The sequence below is a fragment of the Ptychodera flava genome, unplaced genomic scaffold, assembly GCF_041260155.1.
Source record: "Ptychodera flava strain L36383 unplaced genomic scaffold, AS_Pfla_20210202 Scaffold_28__1_contigs__length_4768798_pilon, whole genome shotgun sequence".
NCBI lineage: Eukaryota > Metazoa > Hemichordata > Enteropneusta > Ptychoderidae > Ptychodera > Ptychodera flava.
The window spans coordinates 2,674,166-2,696,160 of NW_027248350.1; the positions used below are offsets into that span (position 1 = coordinate 2,674,166).

Consider the following 21,995-nt stretch of genomic DNA (forward strand, 5'->3'; position numbering starts at 1 on the left):
TTTTTTTTTAATTCCCTGACTTGAACCAAGTGTTTAAAGTTCCCTAGTTTTATACAAAGTCAGAATCATACACGAATTTTCAGGCCATTCCATTGTTTAGTCTTTAGGCTTCTGCTTCGTCCACATTACCATGTACTCGGCCTACGAAAAAAGTTCAATAAATAGCCAGAACGGTAAAGTTGTAAATGCTAGACCATACATGACGTCACACTTTGAAGGTCTTTGAAATCCTGATGACACCACGTTTACGGAAAGTGTACAAAATTTGCATGCCGAGTTTTTGTCTCCTTTTCCATGCTCACATCAGATCTACAAAGGTAGCGACGAGTTCAAAATATTAGTTAAGTCCGCAGAGCTGCAGAATTTTGAACCATGGTTTGAAAGTCCTCGCTACTATAGCTGTCTTTCAACATTATTTTCGTATACGTCGCAGAAGCTTTAGGTGTCTCAAGGGGAACAACAAAGTCTGAGAAATATTAATCTTGTTTATTCAACAAAAATGGAATTTTGAAACTAGCATTTATGTTTATATTTATCGGCACTGGTATCGCTTGATTGCTTGGATGTTGACTTTTCGGAAGTGAAAGTAAAATTAGATAGTTTCCAGACAGGAATTTCCATTCATTATCTTTTGTATGGCAGACTTCTCACAATTTATCAGATTACTTTTCTAACATCGGTAACCAGTACTATACAAGATATATAGCCAGTTCCCACTTATTCTATTTAAAAGAACTCTGCGTCTAGGCTGGTTTTCATTTAGTTGTTACGGGGCCAAATTTTCGAACAGTTTTCCAGCTACAGTTGAAAACATAGAAAACAGACATCAGTTTTACGCTGGCTCTTGAATCTTGAATTTTAAATTACCAGTGATAGTTTTTCTGCCATATTATGGTATAATTCAGATAGTTTGTTTATTTAATTCCCAGTTACAACCCATCTGAAGCTGCACACTCATTAACTCTGCATTAGCTATTTTCTAGCTCCTATTCACATTCATTCCTCTTTTGAAAAGAGAATAACTTCCTCAACAAAGTTGCGCTTTGTAACATCATTTATTCATCTTTTGATTTATTGATAAATCTATCTATTTACTCACTGAGGATTTTCGAATTCCCTAGTATTAACTTTTGTAAGTCAACTACACAGTAGGTGTTTATAACGTTAGGTCTTTATACTTCAAAAGAACAGTAGCCTTTATAACTTCTTGCACTTCTTGCACTTCTTGTGATTATGGAAATGAATGAATGAATGAATGAATGAATGAATGAATGAATGAATGAATGAATGAATGAATGAATGAATGAATGAATGAATGAATGAATGAAGCGAACTGAACCATTAGGCATTTTGTTCGTGGAAAATACACTATAGACATGATTGATTATCTATTAATATCAAGCGTTAGAATAACTGGTTGTTGATTGTCTATGACCATTGTGGATCACACCCACCACATCATTTCCATGCTGAGCAAAAATGTGCCATTATTTATATTTGCCATGGCGTTGGACACGCATTCCGTATATGAGTATATGCCTTGATACCAAAGACATAAAAAACTAATCAGAATTGTAATCATCATTTTGTCTTGCTCTCTCTATCTTTGATGTAATTAATTATTCTATCGTTTTTAGAACGACTTTTTTCATATTATTTCAACACTTTGACAGTCTGATTTAGTTTGTTTTTATTCAGTTCCTCATTTGTTTTTTTAAGCTTTCCTTCCATTCCGAGGGAAGTTGTGTGTAATTTGTGTTTAAAATACTGAAGTGAAGTTAATTTTAGATTTTTTTTTCTCGGAACTTCGTTTATTTTGATGATCCCCAAAGATGAATTAAATGGTTTCATTTCTCTCCAACATTCCATGGGTCATTACTTTTCTGATAAAAATTACAAACTACCTCAAAAGAAGGATAAAACTGCAGCAAGTGAAAATGAATACAGTAAAAGATTGGCTGAATAGCGGCCAATTTTTTACTGTATTACTTTTCTGAACAGTTCAAACATTGACGATGATGTAGAACTTATCTACGATATTTTACAATCAGCTATAGATGACACTGTTCCTAAAGTCCGCATAAAGGAAGGAAGTTCCCCCAGTGGTTTGATGCTGACCTGATCTCCCTTGTTAGGGAGAAGGGAATCGCGAGACGCCAGTATAAACGTTCTAAGTCCCGTACTGACTATTCTGTTTTCTCGCGTTTGCGTGCCCAACTTAACCTTTTGCCAAGGACGTACGTTATCGGGAATATCTCTCAGATGTCCAGGCCTCAATCCACGATAATAGAAAACGCTTCTTGGGTTATATGAAGTCAAAACGTAAATTGACTCTAAGCATTATAACTCGAGCTCTGAGGCTGCTCAACTGTTTGCCGAATTTTTTGCCTCTGTGTTCACTGAAAACAATGATTCTTATCTACCTAAGATTAATTACCCATGCTTTGGGCAATTATCGCACGTTAATATCAGTCTTTACTGTATTAAGAAAGTCATCGTGTCTTTGGACTTGAACAAAGCGAGTGGCCCGGACTGTATCTCCGCCTGTGTCATTAAACACTGTACTGACATTCTTGTTGGCCCCTCCAAATTTTAATCCAAAAGTCTATTTGTTTTGGTCAGTTTCCTAATCAGTTTAAACAGGCCAATGTTGTCCCCGTGTTCAAATCTGGTCGTCAATCAGTTGTTGAGAATTACCACCCAATCTCCTTGTTGCTTCTTTTTGCTAATATATTCGAAATAGTTATTGTTCCTCATATCTATCAACATATCAAACCAAATATATCCATCGATCAGTTCGGATTTGTAAAATACAGATCCACTACAAACAACTTAGTAGATTACACATATTTCATCTCAGGTTCATCGAATAATAAACAACAGGTAGATTCAATTTACACTGACGTTAGCAAGGCATTTGACAGTGTCTGTCACACTGTCGCTATTGCTGTACAAAGCCGCCAAATTTGGTATATGTGGCAATCTGCATACTGGTTGGCTGGGCTTCTTATCTCCATCTTAGACGACAGGGGGCGGTGTTTGGCAGTTACTCGTCAAACCGGTTCACTGTCAGGTAAGGTGTGCCCCATCGTTCACTCTAAGGGCCACTACGTTTACTTTTTGTTATTGTTATTAACGATATTTTACTGTTAGATATTTCTGCAAAGCTCAGCTTGTATGCCGACGTGCTAAGATCTATCGCACCATCACATCCCTCGCTGACTGTGTCATGTTACGGCAAGATCTTGACAAATATGCTCAATGGTGTAACAAATGGAAGCTGTCACCTAATATCAGTAAAGGTAAATTTATCAGTTTTACGCTTAAGAAAAGAGTAATTTCCTCTTTTGATTACTCCATCAATGGTACTCGTCTTCAACGGGTCTCTGTTATCAAGGATCTGGGCATTTACCTTACTTCCAATCTTAATTATTCTTTTCACATCAATAACATTGTTTCTAGAGCCTTCAAATCTCTTGGTTTTATTAAGCGTTTATGCCAGCCATTCAATGACATATCATCAATTATTTCTCTGTATTTTGTTTGTTTAAGATCTATTCTACAGTACGGCTCTGTCGCGTGGTCACGGGCCTGTCAAACAAAATTGAGCGAGTGCAAATTAAGTTTGTTAAGTACATTTGTCGCAAACTGTTGCAACAAATCCAGCTACCCAATGTATTATAGAATTTTGAACATCCCAAAGTTGTACAATAGAAGACTTATCTCTCACATATGTTTTTTATACAAAATAATCCTTTAATATTATGATATACCCAATAGTTTAAATAAAATCTGTTTTTATACCCCAAGTAGAAATTTAAGCAAGAAACCCATTTTAAACGAGACTTGAGTTCTTTTCATTGAAAAAAAATTCTCGACAGTGCCCAGATGCATGTCTCTTTTAAACGACATCTCTTTCACATGTAATAAAGGTATTTTTACTACGCTGTATAGCTTTAAACTTTTTACCCTGCCTTTTGAATTTTTTAATAAATTTCATGTAACGTGGTTTTTTTTGTTGTTGTCTGGTATGTTATCTTCTGATGCTGTTATTTTTTGTTTCGCAGATCTGTTAGTGGATTTGCCCGTTGATCTGTGTATTAAAAAATAAAGATAAAAATGAAATAAAGAAATAATAAAATAAAAAGTTACAGCCACAAAGTACACCCCCTGGTGCGGAGGCAATTCTTTGGGGAAGAACAGGGTCTATCTTGTTTCAATTGAAGCCAAATTACATGAAATACAAACCTTTCTGTGATACAAAATATCCAATGTGCTGTATTTTACCTGTCAAGTTAGCACTTCGCTTACTTTGATGATCCTAAAAGATAAATTAAACTGCTTTCATTTCCCTCTAAAATTCATTGGTCACTGCAAAGCGTAGCAATATCACAAGTTACAGTCACAAAGTACACGCCATGGTGTGGAGGCAGATTCTCTATCTTGTTTGTTTGAAGCCCAATCACATGAAGTACAAACCGCTGTCAATATCGACTGTGCAGTATTTTTACCTGACAGGTTTCTGAGTACCAGTATGTATAAATGACGGAGGTGACATTTCGATCAACCTGCCATGTCAATTCCGAATGCATTAATTAATGCAGAATTAATAACAAAACTTGTTATCTAAATTGGAAATATGAAAGAGAGTCAATGGTGATCAGTTCGCGTCCCCTGTCTTCATACCAACTATCGGTTTGATATTTTTATCTGCCCTCGCCGAGAGATCCTGCCTTACTCTTCTGTCTTCAGGTAAAGTACGGGAGCGTTCCGGGAAAGGGGCATGCTGGCTAAGCAATCATCCTAGCTAATCATGCTAGCTAATCAAACTCCTAGGTGGATTTACCAACATGTGAGTACATATCTAAAACCTACAAGTACAATGACTCTCCTCAACAATCAACAGGAAAGTTTGTGGCTAATTTATGTGTGTGATTGGATTTGGTGCATGAAATGATATTCACTTTTTGTGATGATGATGATGATGATGATGATGATGATGATGATGATGGTGGTGATGATGATGATGATGATGATGATAATGATGTGGTGGTGGTGGTGGTGGGGATGATGATGATGATGATGATGATGGCGGTGGTTGCATTGGTAGTGGTGACGATAATTTGGCCATCGATAATAAAATAGAGGAATCAGTTACACCCGTGGCCACTTTAGTGTTGATCAAAGGCTACTTGATACAGACAAAAATTCTGCTTGCACAAAGGCAAAACTAGCTCTGTCTACTAGGCCAATGATGGTAATACAGAGGAAGCATTATTGTACATCTTGCAGTGAGAACCGAAACCGTTTGTTGAAGGTAAATATCGACAGAATAAACGATGCACATTTAATTGTTTGCTTAGTTCAAGGAAAACTCTGATCGCAATCACCAATCTTCGTCTGTGTCTTTGAATTCCCACTTATGAAATTCATGAAGTCTTACTGTATATGGTCATAGTGTTGTCATACTCTCGCCATACACAAAGGTCAAAGTCTTATTGTTTAAACAAATGCTGCATTTTCCCAACAACATTATTATCATATAATTAAATGTTCGATCGATTATTCATATCATATTATTTACCCGAAAATATAACTAAAGGTTATTTACAGTTCAATGTGTTCCAATACTGTGCGAGCTTACTTTAAGCAAGGCCTGCGTAGTGAGAGTTGTTGATTTATGGCAGAGTCAACTCGCACATGCCTTGATATTTTCCTGTTTACGGTATGACGTTTTGTTTCGTGTAGCCATTGTGTCTGTACAATGACGAACGGTTCGATCACGTGAAATAACGATAAGTTCAGAGGTTGATCTGTCTGGATGTGGTGTGACACTAAAAATGAGGAACAAGTGGTCTAGAGTTCAATAATGTGTTTATTGCATCAGGTATATGGACCGAATTTGCACATTCTGGCCCCCGGGGTTTACTACCAATATTTTCATACGGGGGTGTGCCGACTTAGTTTAAAATATCTTCCATGAATGTTCAAGAATATGAGCCATTGTTAGAGATATTCTTGGCAAATTTGAGTGACTTTTTTCTGCTACTCTGTTACTGTAAGCATGTGAACATTTCGCTGAAGTATGGCGATATTTCCCTTGTTACTGAGCCATACTTAGAAGTTTGTCATGGAAAATGCCCCAAGTTTAGGGATTTTTTCCTGAAAAAAGTAACCTCCTTCGGGAGACACGTGCCTTACTCTTTATGGGAGTAAGACTCCCACTCCGAGTGCTGGCCTGACGGCCATTGTGTACAACTTGGTACAAGGAATAGAAAATCAAATGTCCAACAGTGAAGATGTCGCACTTGTAAACATTTTAAATAATGCCTAGGGTGTATTAAGGAAGCTGCAAAGTTTACAAGAGTATAGCAATGAGGATACTTCAACGTTACGCTCTTGTAAACTTTGCAGCTTCCTCAATACACCCTAGGCATTATTTAAAAAGTTTACAATAGCGTAACGTTGAAGTATCCTCATCGCTATACACTTGTAGCTTTGAGATACACTACAATTCCTTTATTTAAGACCCAAGCCAAGCCCAGCGCATTACGACACTCGGTTCTGGTATGCAATCAAAATAGTTTACCCAGTGGACTTTTAACTATGTGAAAAAGCAACGGGATGTTACGTTGGTGATACTGAGCTGATATTTCGCTGCGTCATTTTCTAATTGCTATGAAGTTGAAAATTAATGGACTTGATATTGCTTCCAAGGACGCTAGTTTATTCAGAAATATTGAAATTTGGTTGACTCGGAGCTTGCCTTTATTATCAAAAACATTAAGAAAATGTTCAATCATGATAACACAATTTCTTTTTCAAAAGCATGCGAGATTAAAAAATTATTGTTAATTTGAACAAATTAATTTTTTAGGTCATGTGCTACGTTTAAAGACATTAACAAAAAACAATATCTATTCAACAGCAACTTTTAATTATCAGCAAAATTACGATTAACTTGAAGAAAGTAAAGACAAAAGCAGCAGTGAACATAAAAATAACTTGTACAAAGAAATCACCAAAGGAAGATCGACAGATATAGCATACAATGGACTTTGCTACCAGCGTTATTTTGCAAATACATCGACACTGACCTTTATCCGAAGTCATTTACATTGTGTAATGTAGCCTTTTATTTTATAGTGCAAACAAACACCAAAACAAAGGGACTAAGGAACACAAGAACTTCTGCATTTAATAGAAATTGAAGCTAGTTATCGCCTTTGGAGCAGTCAGTGATTATCACTCGGTACGTAAAACGTCGGGTATGCTTCACTTTCGCTGCAATTGAACGCTATTCGATGAGCGATAAACCACTTTCTTTTGTTGAAAATTTGAAATAAAGCACAGTCGCTCTTACCTGCAATTCAACTTCAGTGTAAGATCCCGGCTTGTATACTATCTAGTTTTCCTGTCGATTAAATAACTCACTTTTGTCAGACATGAATTTTGGTACGGCAGTCTTCCCGTCGTTTCCTTGTTTAATACAACTTGAGGCCGGCAGACGAAAAACTACCTAATTTCCATTTTGGACGGAATGTATCTGTTCAGCAAACGATTATTGCTTCTATTAATTTTACTTTACATAAAAAATTCACTAAAATCACTAAAGCTCTTTACGCATACACAAACCTCCAATGTTGTGTTTAGCACAGCAACTACACACATCGCTTACCCTCGACGCTCTTCTTCAAGGGGAAAGACAGTATGCAACGTGAGTGCGCCCTCTATCACACCAATGGTGTAGTCTGTTCCAGAGTCTGTTCCTTGTCAAATTCACTACCACTTGCCGCGCGCTCACGAAAATATGGGCCCTATTTACAGTGAGTGCGCTGCTGCCTGCTGCGGAAATGTGCCGTTGAGCCACACCAGCCAATAGTAACTTTCTTTAACTGCCAGTCATTCCTGCGGGCCCGCAAGCCATACTTAAAAGCTTCAGCCGAATGAATCCATGCAAAAAAATGTTAAGATTGTGATTTACACTGAGGATGTTAAATTCACTGTTGTTTTACTTTCATCGATAATTGTAGAACAGAACCCTGGAATGCGGAGATCTCGTTATCACTGTGCTCAGAAACCAGGGCGGCATGATTACGCCCGCTACCGCTCGACCGATCGCCACCGTGCGTTTTTTCTTCAGTGAGGGCGCCCCAGCAGCGTGAAGAGCAGTAGACAGCACTGCGGCCGGCGGCCGACACTATTTGCTGAGATCTGGAACAAGCCTCTACAACCTGTGTTAGGTATACTAGTCTCAGCTGAAATATACATGTGCTTGTACCAAACACGTTAGTTATCGTTTTCTAAGACTTTTTGGGCATCGTGAGAAAAATATTTGCCAATTTTGAGCCAGTTTTGAGGAAAGAAAAAATCTGCTTTTTCACGGACCGTTATCATGATCAACTGACAGCTTATTTGAAGGAACATGAAAATCCACATAGACATGTTTCACGCGAAGAGTATCGCTATTGGAATTCAAGAAATAGCTTTGCAGACTGTCAAATATTCCTGTACAAACTGAACACCTATATTTGTGTAATTTGCAAACTTTGAAACTGAAACGAACATCGATGGCAGCGACCGTGGGGCCGCGCCTCATCTCTCGGGGAAAAATATTATCAGGCCCAAGCTTACATGACCGTTCTCTCCGACACAGGAAGGCAACCATAGTTGATATCGATGCAAAAACTCTCTAATGAATTTCTCTGCCGCTGATTTTTTTTCTTTAAGACGATATGACGACTTATTTTTGAAATTAATGTGCACTCAGTACAGCTGGCAAAGTCACGCTGTGAGGTGAACTAGAGACACTAATCCCTGGTACATGCTGACACTTAGAGCAAGTCACATGTTTATTTATCACAACCACTGCACCGTTAAATTCACTTATTTTTTAGTCAAGAATTCTTTTAAATAGAAGGACAGGAAGAACAATAGATAGAAAGAAATGGTGATCATTATTGCCCCTGAAGTAAAAGAGCCATAACACATACTCTCTCTCTCTCTCTCTCTCTCTCTCTCTCTCTCTCTCTCTCTCTCTGACCATGCCTTCTCCTTAGCTTTTTACTAGCGATGAATACAGCCACTGGACCATCGAATTCAAACAATAACGGCGATATCAACGATTGGCGCTGCAAACCTTGGGTTCTACCAAACTCACATAAAGTGCAACCTCTCCAGGTATTTGTACGGTCTAGAAGTGGAAATTGTTCTCAACGGGTTACTTGCCTCGTGTTAGCACTCTCATCAGCAATCTTATCACCAAAATTATCATAAGGGTCGTCATGCTTAATTAACGTTTAATTAATTCATTTATTCTTCAAACTAATGAGCAAGTCAACATACAGATCTAAAATAAAACGACAAAAAGGGACAAAACACAGATGCGGATCAAAACACAACCATACCCACGACAAAATCTCCAAAAGAGAAAAACTAAAATCAATGAAAATTGATATTCCAGATAAAAAAAGAAATAAAACTGTAGGCCTACAAGGAAGAGAATTTGTCAACATCATCGGAAAGTTGTCGTTGAAAGCGGTCATCATTTCTGATACAAACTAGTTTCTTCTCAAATCGACTGTGCTAGAAACTTGTTTGCATATGCAACAATCCTGAATACATCAGTTTGTGAAATTATATCATCTGATATACAGTACAAAGTCAGTTTTACAAACAAATTATTGACAACAAAACAATATACATGTCTGGTTAAGTATAGCAGATATATCAATGGAAATTAACATTTCTCAGTCGTCAAAGTAAAACCTAGGCCAAGTAATTAATTTTACAACATCGCTGAAAGGAAGAGGCAATAAACTACAAAACTGAATGTCCAATACCTAGAACATAAAATACAGCTCCTCTCAACGGCAAAACCAAAATAAGCTTATTTACATTCTCATCAATGAAGCTATCCCAGAAGTTGTGCCTAACTCGTTGTCTTCAACTGAGTGGTATGCTTGATTTTATCAATTTCCTGAATAAATATTTGTAATTTTATTGGTTTTTGTTTTTGTACACCAGTGACAAAAATAACACGTCGATATGTGATAGGACTTTTCCGAATACAATAGCTGCCGTGTCGCCTAGCAACCCGCTGATCCATGGACGTCGGACGGTGTGGGTGCAGACAGGTTCAGTGACCTGGCGGACTAATTTGACAAAGTTTACAAATTGCAGTACAGCTGTATTCACGGTCAACACAATCTGGGGATTGATTTTGCACAATTTAATCGATGTACAAAAGTATTGCACATTAAGGTCACAGACAAAGCTTACATAGAAAGAGCAACATTTTTCATGTGCACTATTTTTTTCAGGGCGGATGCAGTCCGTCAGGCCGAAGTACAACACCTCACGCCAACACATGGCATCAGTACTGGCGACTCGATCACATTGTGATCTCCCTGGAAATCGTAAAATCTGGATATATTACTTCCTTTAGAAGAACGATTTTGACAGATTTAAGCGTGGTACACTGAAAATAATCTACAGGTAAAGTTTGAACATTGTATCTATTGATTTGCAGCAAATATGACAAGATTTGACAGCGATGCTTTGATCAATGGTTTCAATGAATACAACTGTCAATGCAATCATGTATAAAATTATCAAAACACAACTTGTAAAAAAATATGAAAATTTCAACCGATCGCTTTGATTTTCACTTTCTCAGCTTCATTACATTCTGACGTGAAATTCTAACCCTAACATGCCATGGAAAATTTCAAGCATTTCCAAGAAAAACCATGATAATGTTTACATTTTGCAATGCAATCATCTCAAACCATTGAATACAAACAATACCTTTATCAATTTTTAAAAATATTCTTTTAAACAAATATAAAATTTCAACTGATCATTAAAATTTCCACTTTCCAAAATCAATTACATCAAGACGTAAAATTCTAACCCAAACATGGCAGGGAAAATATCAACAATTCTCAGAAAAATGAGAATATTTGTATTCGTTCATTCATTACAATTGCTCTTCAACAAACCAGAATACAATTTCTTGACTGTTTTACAAATTCTGACTTAAAAAAATTACAAAATGTCAACCAATGACTTCAATTTCACTTGGAGTCTCTTCTTTACGTCCTAACGTAAAATTCTAGCCCAAACTTGGCTGAGAAATATTGAGAGTTTTGGTGAAAAAAGAGGAATTTTCACTTTGGATGGTGTTGTTGTGTTGTAGAGTTGTATTTGCTGCAATACTTGCATAAACTGTCTTCTCATATTTCTTACGTGTAAATTACACACACAGTGCCACTGTCATCTGTATAAACTATTCTACCGTCTGCAAACACTGCAATGTACCAAGGCGTTCCATCTACAGTTACATCTGTCAGGTATTCACCCTGTGCACTAAAGATCTTTACTTTATTCTCATCTGCTACATAAATATTTTCTCCAATTGCATCAACACTGACTCCATTTGGATCTACTAAGTGTTCATGTCCAAATGTGTGCAATGTGTTGAGATTACTGTCCAAAACATAGATACAATCTTCATCACTAGATGAGACAATGAGTTGACCTTTGCTATTCATGGTCAGACTGCAGGGTTTATTAAGGTGTTTATTTGAAACCATTTCACCAGCTTTGCTGTATTTTACCACACGGCCATTCCAGTCTGCAACAAAAATAGAATTGTCTTGACCGAGACATATCAAAGGCGAACTCACTTCACCAATATCTATTATTTGTTTCAATTTACTCTCTGCATCGCACACTAGAATGCAATTGTTGCCATCGTCGGCAATGTAATACAAATTGTTTTTAGACATTTTCACATCTGTTGGTCTGAAAATATTTGGCAAGCCATGAAAAGTGATTGTTGATATGATCTGTGCAGTGTCTGCTGTTACTGTCTTCACACTGCCAGGCTGGGTACCATCTCCATTGTCACTGACAACTACTTGTCCATTGTGGTTTATTGTCAATCCCTGTGGATCCCAGACTTCTCCTGGTCCATTGCCTTGCCTTGACAATCTTCTGACTGTGTCTTTGGGAACAATACCTGCCATTACAAATGTAGGTCAAAGGTCATCACAGCAGACTACCTTCACAAAAGCTATTTTTTGTAATCAAAACATGACCTTGACCAAAATTTGTTACCATGGCAATAACAGAACATGACTCTCAACCCATAAAGTAATAATTTAAACCCCAGTAACCATGGCAACATAATGAAAACAACATTTTCACTTTCTTTTTTGTAAAAATAATGCCAATGTCCTTGCATTTGAAAGAAAATGAGAATAAATTTGAACAGCTGATTAGAAAGAACAGGTTGGTTAGAAATAAAATGTTCACTTGCAGTTGTGTTTTCTTGAACAGAGGGATTGTTTTAATTATGCAATGAACAATTACATTTCTTGATAAGTTCAGTACTCCTTTATTTTTGAATGAATTTCAACCAAATTTCACACAGTTGATGTTCAGTGATATGTTTACACAGAGAAGATGATTTTCTGCCTGGACTTGTAATTTTATGCAAATAAGCTGATGAATTAGGAGAATAATGGAAAAGGCCACAACTGTTTCATGTTTGGCTGAATTCCAACCAAACCTGATGCAGTTTGTGTTAATTTGGATATTTACACTGAATTTGATTTTTGTGACAATTTTTGAATTTTTATGCAAAAAATAATTAATTAGTGTGAATATTAGAAAGGCCACAAGTGCTTCATTTTTTGATGAATTTCAACCAAATCTGGCACAATTGATCTTTATTGGGATTTCCAAATTTCCAAATCTTTATTAAGATTTCCAAATTTTATGGCATTCACATCTGATTTTTAGTTTCTGCATGTAGTGGCCAAATAATTAGGATTAAAATGGAGAGGGTTGCTTCTCGTTCGGTTTTTGATTGATTTCAATCAAAGTTGACACAGTGGGTCTTTGTCGAGACCCTTTATGATGTCCTAATCAATTTTTTTTATTTGTACAAATAAGCTGAGTAATTAGCAGAAATTGAGATATGTTGAGACAGATATCACTTTTCAGTGTTTGGATGGATTTTTAACCATGTATATTTACTGTTGTTTGATCAAATAGTGCACAAAGCATTCATATTATTGATAAAAGGTAGGATGGCCATGAATAGGGATAACACTTTTGTCCTTTTTAATGGATATTGATTATAGCTTCAGCAGTGCGAGTACAGGGTACTTCTATCTTTTTATTTTGCATTGTACAAGTAATCTAATTTGATGGGTGAAAATAACATGCTTTTGAATGAATTTTTTGAGGTGTTGTCAATTTTGCTTCCTCTCATATTTTTAGGTTTTGCACTTTTTGAATTATCACTCTGTTGATTTAATGCCACTCAGCTGATTGATAACAATAATTTGTCAAAAATGATACTCTACCAACATTTTAAGTCTTGCTGGACATTTACACAGTTGTAAGCTAGCGGTAACTTTTGATTATTTTTTTTCACTATCACGTGTTTTGCATATCAATTGCAAGTTCTTGTTCTACTCCCCCAATAATGTTTAAACATCAAAACCGATGTTTTTGTTTACATTTTAATTCTTAACCAGAATTCACTTGTCAACAATACCAATGCAGTTTACACATGTACAGGCTGAGTTGACAAACTGAAAACATAGTATCTCAACATGCTTCCTTAAGCTTAGCTACTGGCCCATTCAAATAGAAACTGTGTGTTTTGATATTATACTGACACAATACTAACCAACTATCCATTATATTGTTAGTTTTTCATATTCCAAGGTTTTCCTGTTCTTAAATCAGGCTAATCATTGCGCCATGGTGATTTATTTTGTGGGCTGGTAGTTATTTAAGTCCTATGAAGTGTGTCCAGTTGTGAGAACATAAACTGTTAACAATATTCAGCAACTGTAGAATTGAAATATCAATTGACCTATCAAAGTCACTCCAAGTACAGGCAACCAACTTCCTGTAAACAGCTGTTCACAAGTGGTTCAGTAGTGGGGGCATTTATTTCATTCTATTAGTTGGATGGGAAGAGGACAGTAGGCGGGGAAAATGTTTTTATTTTTATTTTCAGCAGACTTTAGCAAGAAGGAAAAACTCAATGACATGTGTTTATGTGAACGTAGGAGAACTTTTGACATGTGTAGAGGGCAATGGGATGTTCTTGTGATTGGGAAAGGTGCACAGTCGCACTGGGAAATTTGGTTAGTGGGAGGAGAGAGAGAATATTGTGGTTGATAAGGAAGGAGCTCCAAACCCTAATGTACGGAGAGTAGCAATCAGCTTCTACTCTCCCTCCAAAATTTTAATTTGCCTAAAATTCTTTTAAATTTTTGAACTAAACTTAGAAATGCTGAAAACAATTTTTTTTTCAAAATTTCTTGAAATTGGCTTGCTGCCCACTACAATAAATACATGCTTCACTATTTGCCATCAAAGCTGAAGCAATGCTGGGTCATGTAATTGAAGACATTTTCACAGAGTTTGCAAAATTGTAGTTAAAAAATAAACAGCTGCAGCCATTTTCCTAAAAGACAAACTTAAGAAAATTGATGAACATTATCAGAAATGTTGATTATTTTTCTTTGGCTGTTTACAAGTTGCTCATCATTCTTCCATGGAAATACAATTAAGAATTATATTTGGTCAGTGACAGCCAAACATTTATACCGAAGGAAATATTGAAGTAACAATACTATAATTCTGTGCAGCTTTAGCTACCTCTGAGTGCAGATTGTCATCGGCGTCTTCCAATCTTCCATAAAACAGGTTTGCATATCAACAACATGAAGTATTCAGATTACATGAATTGCTTTGCAGGGTATGGTCCTTTGATTTTGAGATATAATTATCCAAGTAATTTTGGCCAAAGGGATGACTATAATCCCACGGCAATATTACTGACTTATTTGTTTGGAAATTGTTGAGCAGTAACGTTTAGTCTACTTCTTGACACCTTCATGTGCTGTTCTAGGTCAAATTTTTACTTTAGTTACCCACATTTGTCTTCGATAGATTTTCTCTTTGAATTGCATTTTTGTACCCGGAACCAGACTTTATACAGCCACTTCATCATTGACTTATTGAATATTTGCTGTAGTTGAAAACCTAACATTTTACATGTGGCTGTAGTTTTTATGGATTTTTTGGTTAAGGTCTTGAATATTGGACTTGGTAATTTGTCTGTTCTTTGTTACTGTTGATAGTTTGCTAGCGCTTTTGGGGTTGTAATATTCATGATGTGTTTATCAGCACATAGGAAGAGTTCTTGCAATGTTAAATCTCACCAACGTTCCGTTTTTACGCATTGGAAGTTGGGACGTTCAGGCTTTATCTAATAAGTAATTGACAGTGATTTTCAAAGAGTTATCAAAAATTTTGATATTGCATGTATTCAAGAGACTTGGCTTTCTAGTTCTCATGATCTGAATGTATTATCATGTTTCCAGTTATTTCATTCCCGTAATACTCGACACAGGCGTAGTAAGAGAGCTGTCAGGGATTTCAGGAAATATTGTTAACTTTAAATCTAGTCTCAAAAGGGGTGTACCTAAACTTGGTTGAAAAATTTCTGATTTACTTCGGATAAAGCTTGATAAGAAATTTTTCTTTTTGAATAAAAGATATTTTCATTTGTTGTGTTTACATTCATCCACAAGGGTCTGTTTATGCACATTGGAAATGACTATTTTGAGACCTTGCAGTCTGAATTGTTGTATTATTCCCTTTTAGGAGATGTTATTTTATTAGATGGCTTTAATGCCAGAACAGGTAAACTGCAGGATTTTATCAAGTATGATGATATTATTGTATTGTCACAAAGAATTTCATCAATATTTGATTTTACACATCTTTCTGATCACTGTCCAATCAGCGTTGTGTCAACGATGAGAGGGTTGATGACCTTCAAATGTGCTGGCAATGGAGTATGTCATATGTCCAACCTAGGCAATAGAAAAGTCGATCAAACACTGTTTAGCTCAGATGTGTCAGGTAATCTAAAACACATTCTTTGAGTCACTGTACTGGCTTTTTATTGGTGTCCATGCTCAGCAGTAAATGGCATTAACTCTCAGGTTTGAGTATTTAACGGGAGACAGAAATTTACCTTTTTTTGTGAAATTCTGAACAATAATGTAACAATTTTGCCCCCAAACAATCCAAACCAAAGGTGGTCAAAGAGAAAGAAATTTAGCCTACTGTCAATCATTAAGGTCAGATTCATTGAATTAAAGATTAATACAAAGATAATAATAATGCATTTTGTTTCTGTCATTGACTTCAAAATGTCATAGTTGTGAACATCTATGATTGCTTTTGAGCTGAGAAGTTTGAATGTTTGGTGAGTGCAGTCAATTGGTTGTGTCATAAATGATAATTTTGGTAATTAATAGAACTATACTGTAATGTATAGTTACAGAATATGCTCAATTATAGTTCCAGGCCAGTCAGTTCTTCATTTGCCAAGGATGTAAATGTGTTGTTGAGGCAAAACCTGTACATTTTTTCACATTGTGCAATATTAGGTGGTTAAATCGTGTTTACATTTTTTTCAAGGTCATTCAAATGTTCATGTTTCTGTCTAAATCAGGATATGGGATAAGGAATGCCATGCCTCACTCTTTTTTGACCAACCTGATAATGGTGACACAAGGAACAACCCAGGGTAAGGGTTAAAAGCACAGTCCCTTCAATTTATGATGAAACACACCCTAAGTCAGCACTGTGCATTATGTACAATATGAAATACTCTTGATGATCAATGTATTCTAAACTAAAATCAAGCATTCAACAATCACATGTGACAGGACACTCATACAGGCTGCCGCTATGAGTTGACAACTTAAATCATGGGCAGGTTAACACGAATAGGGGAAACAAGACAATGCATTTTACCAACTGAACAAAGAATTCAACTGTTTTTCAGACACAAAGAAAGCAAGATAAATTAGATGACAGAAAAAAATATATTGTAGAATGGGATCTGAAAATCATATAAAACTCAGATGTACACGTAACTGTCGGTATATTTTGAAATGCTGTGCTGTGTTTTGTAGCATTGATTGCATTTGCAAAAATTGTCATGACTGCCTGGTGAAAAAATATTTCTCAAGGTATAAAGTAAATTGCAAATGATTGTTTTGTTCTTGTGGGAGGGCGCTGTTCATAGATTTGCATCAAGTGTATGTATGGTGAGACAGGATCAGTCTGAACACTGCCTATCACTACTGTTTGCAATAAATGTCAGTGTGCTAGGTTAGCCAAACACATTAGTATGTTATCACTCCAAAAGATCCCAAATTGGGATGCAGCAACAGGAGGCAAGGCAACCTTACTGTTTTGTTTTTGTAGGATCCATGAAACTTCAAGTTGTGTGAATCTATTAAACTCAGACTTGACACACAGACACAGACACAGCCACAGACATATATATATATATATATATATATATATATATATATATATATATATATATATATATATATATATATATATTCTGCCTTACATTAACTTAATAATTCACTGATTGATTGTTATGCAAAGTTCACATACCCTGTAATATTTTCATGTGGCTGAAGGAGCAGCGCCCTCTGTAGGCTAGCATGCACTATCTTTTGAATGTAGCCTACTTTTCCTGTGTCTATTGAGTTCAAAATCATTGATTTCAGAGTTGCATGTTTTCAGTTTAAATATTTTCTCATTGACACTGCTTAAACTAAATGACATTGAATTACAAGACAGTTTATTAGTATAATAATGTGAATGATTTTCTGCTTGATTTATAGTGATTCACGGCAGTCTCCCTGCAAATTAGCTAATTATTTAAAGTAGGAGAATATTGAAAACGCTACAACTGCTACATTTTTTGATGGGTTTAAACCAAATCTGACACAGTAGATTTTTATTTAGATTTTCAAATTTCAATAATATTATCCAAATTACATTTTATTTAGTTATGCAAATAAGGTTATTAGTTGTAATATGGAAAAGTCTACAACTGCTTCACTTTATGATTGATATCAACTAAATCTGGCACAGTGGATCTTTATTGAGAAGTTCACCCATTTACGATGTTGTCTGAATCAGCTTGTTTTATTTGTGCAAACTTGCTAATTCATCAGGAGAAATTGGAATTTATGCAAATGACCCAAATAATACGGTAAAATTTAAAAAGATAACATTTTTAGAGTTTGAATAGATTTTAGACCATGTATATTTGTTGTTGTTTGATCAAACAGTGCACAAAGCATAGAAACTATGGATATCAGGTAGAATGGCAATGAAGAGGGATAACACTTTTTTCCTTTTGAATGGATTTTGATTATAAGCATCAGTTGTGTGAGTACGGGGTACTCAGATGTTTTTTATTTTGCATTGTACAAGTTATCTCATTTGATGGGTGAAAATAACATGTTTTTGAATGAATTTTATGAAGTGTGTTCCACTTTGTCTCCACTCATAGTTTTACAATGTTTGAACTATCACTCTGTTGATATTATGCCAGTCAGCTGATTGGTACAAATAATTTATCAACATGGTATTCCACAAAGATTTAAGGTCCTACCAAGCATTTACACAGTTGTACGCCAGAGTTAAACTAGCGGTAACATTTGATTATTTTTTCACTATTATTATGCATTTTGTGTATCAATTGCAAGTTCTTGGTCTTTTAAACACCACAACTATTTAGGTCGTCAACACAGCATGATCCATACATGTAAGATGCATTGTTATTGTTTACATTTTCATTCTTAACCAGAATTCACTTGTCAATTTACAATGACAATGCAGTTTACACAGCTACAGGCTAAGTTGTCAAGTATAAAACAGCATTTCACCATGGTTTGGGAAGAAGAATAGGAAACTCTTCAAAAAGTTGACATTAAAACAAAAATAGTTGAAAAAATCATCACAAGTTACAGCTACTGGCCCTTTAAAATAGAAACTGACTGTTTTGATATTATACTGGTACTGACCACCTATTTTTAATATTGATAGTTGTCATATTGCCAGGTTTTCAGTTCTCAACCACACTAATAATTGCACCATGGTGATTTATGTTGTGGGCTGGTGATTATTTAAGGCCTACTAATACTTTGTGTATACAGTATTGAGAACAGAAACTGTGAACAATCTTCAGCAGAATTGAAATGACATAATTAAAATCATTCCAACACAGGGCAACCAACAAAGCTGTTCCTGTTAAAAGGTGTTCACTATATTCAGTGATGTGAGAGCATCTATTTAATCCTGTCAGTAGGATGAGAAGAGGACACATCTCTTTTCTATCTGTTGGCAGGGAAAATGTTTTTATTTTATTTTCATTTTAAGCACACTTTGGCAGGAAGGACAAACCCATGTGTTGCTGATATGATAGGGGATCTTTTGTTATGAGTAGAGGGTAGTAGGGAGTTCATGTGACGGGGAGAGGGGCACTCAGGGATGTAGAAAAGAACCGGCAGCTGCCAGCAAAAACAACTAGCTGTCATCTTGAATTTGTCGACTGTGAAAATACCAGTTTAACAATAGATCTTTGACAATATACAAAAAATTTAATGTGACCATTCACTTCTTGTAAGTTTCTATACTACATCTCTGGACACTGGGAATTTTGGTTATTGGGATAAGAGAGAGGAGTAATTGTGGATGTTAGGAAAGGCACTCCAAACCCTGATGAAAGGGCAGTAAAAATCAACTTCTACTTTTCCCTCCAAAATTTAGTTTTTCCTAAAATTCTTATCAATGCTTTTCGTAAATTTAAAAATGCTGAAAACAAATTTACTTAACATTTTATTGAAGTACGCTTGCTGCCTCTGTCAACAGATACATGCTTTATGATATGCCCTAAAACATGGGGCTATGATGAATGGGTCATGGAATGGATTATATTTCATAGAATTTGCAAAATATATATGCCTCAGAAATTTTCCTTCAAGACCAAGAGCATTGAAGAAAAGTGTCAGACATTTTGATTACTTTTTTATATTTGCCACCAGAAGTTGCTCATCATCCTTCCAAGGCAAAAAAAACCCAATTGAGCATTGTAGTTGGTCAGCCAGACAATGTATTTATGCAGGGAAATACTGAAGTAAAAATACTTTAGATAGTGTGAAACTTTCATCTTAATTGACAGATTCAACCTGCCACCGTGTGAGATGTTTACTTGGAAAATTCAGAATTCAATATTCAGCCGCAGAGCAATTCAAAAAATTTAGAATTTTGATCAAATGATGGATACTGATAGATCAACATACAAGCTTCTCATTGAAAATAACATTTATTACACTTGTAAAGCTCTTTTGAAAGGGAGAATAATTACATAGAAATATTCAAAGGTACCTTTAAAGAGAGACATGTCATGTGTCCAACCTAGGCAATAGACAATTTGATACTGTCTAGTTCAGGTTAGACTACTCCCTCCCTCAATGGCTTTGCTTTTCTCAGCAGCAGTTAGTTTTTTGGGCCATCACATTCTCCTGATGATCTGAGCAACAGCCTACCACTAACACGACAGTCTGCTGCTTTATTCTGTGAAGTTATGATATTTATATGTCCACTGACTTCTAGAAAGTCTAAGCTAAGATTCTTCATTGTTGTAAATGCACAGCAGTAATTGACACTACCTCTTTAACTTGAGCATTTAAGGGAGTGTTCAGAATTTACTTCTGGGGGCACCCATTTTCCCCAAGAAAAATTAGGGGGGGAGGGGCCAGACAAAAATACCGCAATCTTTAAACGGGGGAAATAAGGAAAAAAATACACACATCAATTAGATATTTGCCAGTTATAAGTCCTGATCTATAAAATGCGTGGCTGTCAAAAATGTTTGGTGAAAAATTTACAAATTTGCTAACTCCTACACGGAAAAAGGATTGATTTTCCAGTGAGTCTGTATGTACATCCGGAAGATCATGTGCATCAATACTATGGTGCCAGATTGTTGAAATATTGACAATAGCATCCTGTGTACACGAGAAATATGCTGTAGCCAAGAAGTGATCTCAGTGTGTATGAATCAAGGAGAATTGTAGGTAGGCTCACACATTGTGTAATGATACTAATACTTTAGATTCCCATTCATTCTGATTTGTATGATCAAAGATTTCTCAGTGATGGCTAGTAGAAAAAAATGCCAAATAACAAATTAACATGTTTTGTTTCATGTCATCTAAAAAGATGCGCATCAGGACAATTTCAACGTTTGTAAAAAATGTGAAATATGCATGCTCTGTCAACTTTGAAAAACATATACTGCTGACAAAATGTGAATTTTGGATGTATCCTGGGTTATCTGCATTTACGATCATTGCATTGTGAATGGAACTAGCAGAAATATAACATATACATTATGTGAATTCATGATATTATTATGGTGTTTTGTTCAGCAAAGGTTCTGAAATATTCTTCAGGATTGTTGCAAAGTTTCAGTGGCAGCCACTTTGTTTTATGGCAACCAAATTTGAAAAGAAAAGAGAAAAGAGAACATTAGTTGGGTTCCCCAATTTTCACAATGAGTCTGCAAATTATATCTATATATATCTATCTGTCTGTCTATCTATCTATATATATATATGTGTGTGTGTGTGTATGTGTGTGATATTGGTCATAGGCCACATGGCAACAGGCCCTTTATACAATTCATAAAAATAAATAGTGATAACAGACAACATTTGGGAAACTTGCAGGCTATTTACAGTACATCTCAAAAACACAAAAGCGACATTCATTGCAAATTTTGTAACAAATTTTCTCCCTTGTTTAAGCTATAAAACAGGAATTTTGACAGACTTAACAGAGTATCATGATTTTGTGAATGCATGAGTAATGTAAATTTTGCTATTGTTGGCAAATCACAGTGAAAGTATACAGGGCAAACAAGCTTTCTATGGCCACTTAATTGTAACTCTGAAATGTTTTGTTAAATCATTCATTAAATGACCACTGTATTGATCCTGCAAAGTTGTCAGACTGTTTATGTCTTGGTATGTAAGCATGCATGTATAGAGGGGACCATGGAAAAAACC

The 21,995-nt window shown here is 35.8% G+C and overlaps 1 protein-coding gene across 1 annotated transcript in view; it reads right to left on the reverse strand.

Annotated features, from left to right (window-relative positions):
* Window positions 1–9,293: 9,293 nt before the first annotated feature.
* The window catches only part of LOC139126979 (uncharacterized), a 31,087-nt gene continuing 18,385 nt past the window's right edge, over window positions 9,294–21,995 (reverse strand). Inside the window, exon 6 of the mRNA XM_070692897.1 lies at window positions 9,294–12,025. Coding sequence (XP_070548998.1) covers window positions 11,247–12,025 — 779 coding nt within the window. The 3' untranslated portion in view covers window positions 9,294–11,246. The remainder of the gene's footprint in view (window positions 12,026–21,995) is intronic.